The sequence below is a fragment of the Apaloderma vittatum genome, unplaced genomic scaffold, assembly GCF_000703405.1.
Source record: "Apaloderma vittatum isolate BGI_N311 unplaced genomic scaffold, ASM70340v1 scaffold9349, whole genome shotgun sequence".
Classification (NCBI taxonomy): domain Eukaryota; kingdom Metazoa; phylum Chordata; class Aves; order Trogoniformes; family Trogonidae; genus Apaloderma; species Apaloderma vittatum.
In genome coordinates this window covers 18,358-25,345 of record NW_009736950.1, presented here as the reverse complement: position 1 = coordinate 25,345, position 6,988 = coordinate 18,358, and the positions used below count along the sequence as shown (strand labels likewise).

At 42.4% G+C, this 6,988-nt stretch overlaps 1 protein-coding gene across 1 annotated transcript in view; it reads right to left on the bottom strand.

Annotated features, from left to right (window-relative positions):
* Positions 1-6,988, bottom strand: part of KIAA0319 (KIAA0319 ortholog) — a 27,744-nt gene that overhangs the window by 11,134 nt on the left and 9,622 nt on the right. Inside the window, exons 5-10 of the mRNA XM_009877154.1 lie at positions 6,778-6,875; positions 6,314-6,401; positions 5,675-5,767; positions 4,966-5,098; positions 3,018-3,246; positions 893-1,016 (exon numbers count right to left, since the gene is read on the bottom strand). Coding sequence (XP_009875456.1) covers positions 893-1,016; positions 3,018-3,246; positions 4,966-5,098; positions 5,675-5,767; positions 6,314-6,401; positions 6,778-6,875 — 765 coding nt within the window. The remainder of the gene's footprint in view (positions 1-892; positions 1,017-3,017; positions 3,247-4,965; positions 5,099-5,674; positions 5,768-6,313; positions 6,402-6,777; positions 6,876-6,988) is intronic.

The window sequence follows — 6,988 nt, the reverse complement described above, 5'->3', positions numbered from 1 at the left end:
CAGGAAGATTTTACACAGAATATTATAGTATACATTTGTGATTTGTACCTCTGAGCCAATAAATCAAGTATAACATGCATAAGCCAGCAGAAAGAACACAGGTTGGAGAGATCAGCTCTGCGACAAGCCAAATTCCACAGCAAGTACTTCCCTTTTTACAGTCATATCTGAAGACACAGTCACACTCCAAAAACACTGCAGCACGCTCAGTGCATTGTATGAAATGCTTTACAAACAAGAGTAGTGGGGTATTCTCCTGGTTCCACCACTGCACCTCTCATTCAAAACCACCCATATGAACATGGGTCTTTGCCCTCGAAGATGATACTGGCCCAGGCTTTTTGCTGCTCAAGGTCAGCACAATGCCACTCGAGTTAATGTCAATTTAAAGCCTTTAAGGATTTAGGGCAGAAACATATAACCTGTTCCTTTTTTCCGATTTCAGTCTCTGCTTTTGGGGTATGGTAAAACTGACAATGCTACCATTTTCCTGGATACTTATTCATCCTTAGATGAGACTTCAGCACTAGCTGAAGCTCCACACTCTAAGCAGGCTTAGAGGGCACCTCCATATGCTGCACTTGTGATTCACGTTCTAGATTTCCACAGCAAACGCCTCCTCTAAAGTTTTCCCAGAAGGGGTCATCTACAAAAAGATGCATAATAAGCAACAACAGGAAAACGTTGCCCTATAGTGGAATGCAAGACCTTCAGATGGGCAGAAAAATCAGCTCTGGATGTGACAGAGGTAGAAGAGCCCTTGCTGCAGGGCTATGGGACACTCGGGCTGCCCCTGCGGTGGTACGATGCAGGAGGAGGCACCCAAGGACATCGCTGCAGCTCTGGCCTGGCCCAGTCCCACAGGACCTGGGTGTGCCAGCGGCTCACTCACCCGGCTGCACAATCAGGGTGACTTCGGCCGTGGAGCGCTGCCTTGCCGAGTCGGTGACAGTCAGCTGGAACATGTAATCGCCTTCCTGCATGGCAGAGAGCTGGAGGTATGGCGTCCGAACTCCCTACGTGGTGTTTACAGAGATAGAGACTTGAGGTAAGGCATAAACACTCACGGATTATGAAAGGTCCTACATGCAAAATGCGAAGAAAAAGTACAATCTATTTTAATTCAGAAGTACAGTGTTTGAGCAACCATTTCATTATCGCAATTGCCCTTACCAACTCAGAGAAATGTCTACAGATAATAAAACTTAATTTTTTATGTTGGTATAATTGCTGCATTACCTCTGCACAATTGTGAAACACACAGGATTAACTTTCTTAACTGGAAAATTAAACACTGATGGAAACTACTACAACTTTTCCATTTCCTTAGAGATGCTTTAAAAACATCATCACATTCTTTAATATAATATTTACCAAAGCTTGACTTGATCCTAGACAGATAATCTTCTGGAAAAAACATGTCAAACAAGACAATTCTGTCCTGAGTATCCTCTTCCAGTAGGCGTTCTTGTGTGACCTACTGTAGGTGATCCTGCTCTGGCAGGGAGGCTGGACTAGATGATCTTTTGAGGTCCCTTCCAACCCCTGACATTCTGTGATTCTGTGATATCTACATAAGCTTATAAAATGACTGGGCCCAGCTATAGGTCCATTTGTGGCACCTCTCATATGAGAACTAACAAATCACAATGTAATCAGGTTTGTGGTGGTTTTTTTAGATAAAGATAATAATGAGAATTAAGGGACTTAAGTGATTAGAGATATTTGTTACATTGCGCTCTAACTGTGGATACCACCTAACACACCTGAGACCAGCATCCCCAGCTTCAGGGACACAAAAAAGATTGCCAGGCTCTTGAAAAGAAACTCAGAATCACAGAATCACAGAATGTTAGGGGTTGGAAGGGACCTCTGAAGATCATCTAGTCCAACCTTCATCCCAGCATATCTAACCACTACACCATAGCCTCAAGTGCTAGATCTACTTTTCTTTTAAACACCTCCAGGGTTGGTGACTCCACCACCTCCCTGGGCAGCCTGTTCCATGTTCCACTGTTAAATGCTCTCACATTTCCACATTTAATGCCCAATGAATCCATTAAAAATCTTAAGCAGTCATTCCTTTCTTTCAGAAAGGTTGCTTTAAGACTGAACAACTCTTAAAAATCAGAATTCAGGTTACATGGATGCTTCTGGAAAGTGCTTGTCTTGGGAAATGAACAGAAATAAGCCGTTATGCTATTAGTCTGCAGTTTAATTGCCTCTACAGTACATGCTTGCATGACTATTACTCCTTTCCTGAACAGATCTACAAAGTGATCTCTTTTAAGTTCTGAAGGTCTAAACCATTTGCAACATAGCAGAAATCATGCATTTCTAAAAAACCCGTCTCTGAATTCAGCTGGCTTCATTAATTACCTGAACCACCTATAGAGTTGCAAGAATCTCCAACTTACTGAGTGCAAGCCCACTGAAAATTTTTATTAACTTTTCTCAGATTTAAAAACATCAACAATACAGCCATGAATATAAGAGCATAAATTCAGTAAGCCTTCACAGGAACCCATGTTTTAGTGAGCCTAAAAAACCCCACCACAGAGCACGACTGCATAACATTGCCAAAACTCTTGTCATCTTTGGCTCAGAAAAATTAAGTTTCTGTTTGAGTCCCACTTTCTCCAGGAGAAAGTGTTACAGGAAAATCCTGACTACCCCTCCATTCTGCCTCAAAGAGTTTTCAGCATGTCCAGTGACTCAGAAGATGGAAATCTGCGAAGCAGGCTCCAGAGTCCAAGAACAGACATTGTTAACTCAAAGTCTTTCCAAAACACCAGGGAATAAACAACAGCAGGACCCAAAAATGGCCATAAGGAATTTAAAAAAAGAAAAAAGAAAGAACTAAAAGTAGCATCTAAAGTAAGAGCTGAATACATTAGAGAGGAACAACAAAAGCGAGTAATAGCACACTAAGAGTAGTTTCTTAGTTATGCATTTGCCCACGTCAGAGACAAATATAAAAGGACTTTCCAATGCTATGCAAGGAGAAACAGGCATACCTGCATTGCTACAACCTTGCCTTTGCTTTTGGGACTGAGCGACCACTCATAGCTGACAATTTCGTGGTCGTCACTGCTCTGGTTTCCATTCAGTGTGATGAAGTTCTGGGGCAAGGTGACTGCCTGATTAGGTCCCGCATTGGCAATAGGTGGGTAATCCACGGGCTTGTTGACAGTCAGAGATGCGATGGTGGAATTGGCTGCTCCATCTGAATCGATCACTGTGAGTCTACAAGAAAACCAGTATTGGAAATCTGTTAAGATGGGCTTCTGCCAAGTCATAAATCCACAGATTAAGTTTTTCTAGCACTTTTTGAAACACTGAACCAGAGCCACTAATTAGATTAGAAGAACTTCTGCTTCAGAAACATATCCCTCAACTAAGGTAGGAAAGAAATTCAGAAGACCCTCTTCCAAAGACAGCTTTCAATCTTTAAGAAAAAAGAAAGAAAAAGCCTAGCTATTCTGCATCCCAGACAAAACCCTTTCCCTGAAATCAATGGCAACTTCATTGATTCCAAATTCTTTGTAGCATGCCATTACTAATTTTAATGGAGCTTAGCATCAGCTCAGGTTTTTGAAGATGTCAAGTCACAAAACTAAAAAAGTTCAGGGTTTAAAAAAAATACCAACACAACAACAAACCTCACTTGCCTTTCAGAAACATGACAAATCATCTTAAAATGAGACTGCTGCAGCCACCTGCAAGTGCTGAAGGACGGCTTTCCACACTGCAGCAACGTACTACATCTTACATTTGCCTCTGCTGTGAGAACTGCACACGAAGCACAGGGAACCAAACCACTCTTGAACCCTTCCCTTAGTGGGAAGAAAACTAGTGCTCATTAGTTCAGTCATTAAGAAACAGACTTTTGCAGTAGGTGCGCATCCAGGCATCAGGAGCACCACAGTTTGTTGATCAGCTAATTTCCTCTAAGGTTGAACACACCATCCAAATACCTCAGCCTCCCCTTAAAGGTGCACAGATACAGCAAGGAGTTTCTTAATTCCTAAGGGTTCAGAACATACTGAGAGCATTGCTTGTAAGAAAATGCTCCCCTTTTTAACACAGAAAAAAGTTCTACGCTCATTTCTGCCACTGTACAATATGGTACAGCTCCAGCAAAGAACACAAAGGGAAAGCTGAAGCCATGCAAATTTCGGTGAAGCTTATGCAAAGTACCACATTTAATGTGGATGTACTCTGGCTTAGACAGCCTGCTGATGCTATGCTGATAGAGAACATATTGACTGGCAGGCTGTTGCCCACTTGGAAGTCAAATAATGCAGGCTGGGTCATTGGGAAGCCTGCCTCTGTGCAGATTAGATTTTAGGTTAAGAAGTTCAGAAAACAAACTCTGATTTTAATTAAAAGCACCAAGAACCACACACATTTCTTCCATCATCTGGACAAAATTCAGCTTCAGCAATGCATAAATGGAGGAAAACAGTAACAAGGCAAAGGCTTTTACGAAGAACAGTCACTCATTAAAATCAGCACACAGTGTTGATCCTTGTGGGGATCTGTCTCACAATACTGTTCTGTCTGCCACCACCTCCTGGAGGATGACTTTCACAGTCTGACTGCACAGTTTCATCTTAGGACACCAGCCCACTTCTGAGTTGGAGAAAATGATAATAAAAATAAGCATGTTCTGTCACACTTATTACTGCTGGGAATGGGAGGTATTTAATTTCTGATACCTTGTTTGTATACCTTTGTCATGTAAAGGATCACTACACCACTATCACAAAATTTCCGCAAGCACTTTTTAAAAACAAACTGCTCCCTATGTCTCTCCACTGGGCAAAATGAAGGGTAAAAGCATGCAGAAGAAAAATGAGTTTGTTTGTTTGTAGAGGTATGTGTGAGCACAAAGGGAAAGAAACATTTAGCTGATGTCACAGAAACAGCTACAACTCCAAAGGAAAGCATCTGTGGAGTTACCTGAAAGTGTAGTTTCCAGGAACAAGGTTGGACAAATGCAGGACAGGTGTGTCAGCAGATGCCTTCTGCTCTCGGAAAGGACCTTTGATTTCCTCCCAGTGGTAACTCACTATCTTCGTATCATCTATGCTTCCTGCATTCATTAAAGAAAAACACATCAGTTTCTTGTGGTGATCTCAGGAATGAGTACTATAGGTCTTTCATGCACTGATCCCTAGCTGTTTTTGTACAAGTATATTTGAGCAGGGTTCACGTACCATACCTGTTAAACCACAGATTCCAAGTTACATTTGGTATGGTTTATCTAAACAAAGAATTCTTTGCTCATATGCAAATAAATATCAGTCTCAGACTCCACACATTCCAACTTCACTGTTCTCAGTGATTATAAATGGAATTATGACATCTCATCACACCCCCATGCCAGCTCTCTACCATGGCCCCAGCTGCACTGGCACAGAGGCTGCCTGGGCAGTGCAGAGGAAGCTGTAGGAGCAGCTGTTCTTTGGCTGATGCAGCCTCTGACACACTGCATCTCAATGTCCAAGTGGAAAGCTACATTTTACCACTTTATTTATTAAAATCCACTAAACAAATTATGATTTAGGGAACTTCTGAGAAAGAAGAAGGAGTTTTACTTGTAATTGACAAACGTTGTAGCTGTGTATTAAAAATATAGGATAAAAGCACAAGATGGTCCAGTACATACGACTGCCATCAATGAAGGTAGAAGTTGTAGGCAGAGAAACCTCTTGTACTTTGGGTGAAGCAACAGCAACAGGCGGCGTGTTAACTCTAACTGCTGTGAGAAAAAACAGAAGGGGGGGGAAATAGTGAAGGCCCAGGCCAAACTCATCTGTTAACTCTACAGTCCCCAGTGATTTAAATCCAGGACTGACAGCTTTCCAGCATCTGCTGTCTTTTTCAGACAAGGGAGAGACAAGGTTACAGAGGAGCAGGGCGCTGAGGCAGCAGGATTCCACTGCAGCTGCTTTGAACTGGTACCACTCAGACCAGACCTGTGCGTATAACCAGCAGCTAAAGGTGCTTCAACACCTCATCACTGTTCCTGGCTGCACTGGAGCAGGGGACCAGAAAAGGTGGCACAATGCTCTCTCAGGCTTTGCCCAAGAAGGGTACAAGGCCAGAGAATGCTTCAACACAGTGAGCAAGATCCTTAACTCTACTGCCTTAAAAGGCTTTAAAGATATAAGACATGAAATACCTCTGCATGACTGGAATACCAGATGTCCCTGACAGGCAGTAACCGACAGACTATTAGATAAGCATGTTGTACAACTGCTTGTGTTGAAGAAATTAGTTTAATAATTTTAAGCAACTGATTTACCTGGTTTGACTGTGACATTCACAAAACCTTCACCAAAGGCATTTTCACCAGAAACCGTCACTCTGAAGGCATAGAGTCCCACCGATAACTGAGACAAACACAGAACAAATCAGGTTACACATCAAATTACACAAAAGCAATAAGCATGAATCTGCCAATCATACTGTAAACAGAGAAAAATCTGGGTATCTGAAACCTAGAGCTCCTTTTGTCAACACATACTCTAAAGGCTACTAGACACTGCCCAGAAGTGGGGAATACAAAGTGAACTTTTACTCCTAGAAAATTATTAAAGTGGCCTAGAAAAGATACTTCTAATCTGGCAAAGATTTGATGACATATTACAATTGAAGAGACTCTGGCAGTCATTCAGACTCCTTGAGCCACGGTGCCCTTCCTCACTGGTTAGATTCCTGTGAAAGGAGCGCATAAACACAACAAACCTGAGCTTGCAGCTCACTTACCTGGGAGAGCTTCAAGGTCTGGCTGTGCCTGCGCTCCATTTCACCACCGTAGTCTGCAGGGTGACTGATTAAGCTCCACTCATAGGTGTAGGCTGTTTCTAAGAGCAATAACACAGCATAAATCATCAGCCTTGCCTTCAAGGTAAGGCCAGGAAACAAAGAAATCATCCACCAGATAAAATGCTACAGAGCCCGCAAAACAAGGCAGCAG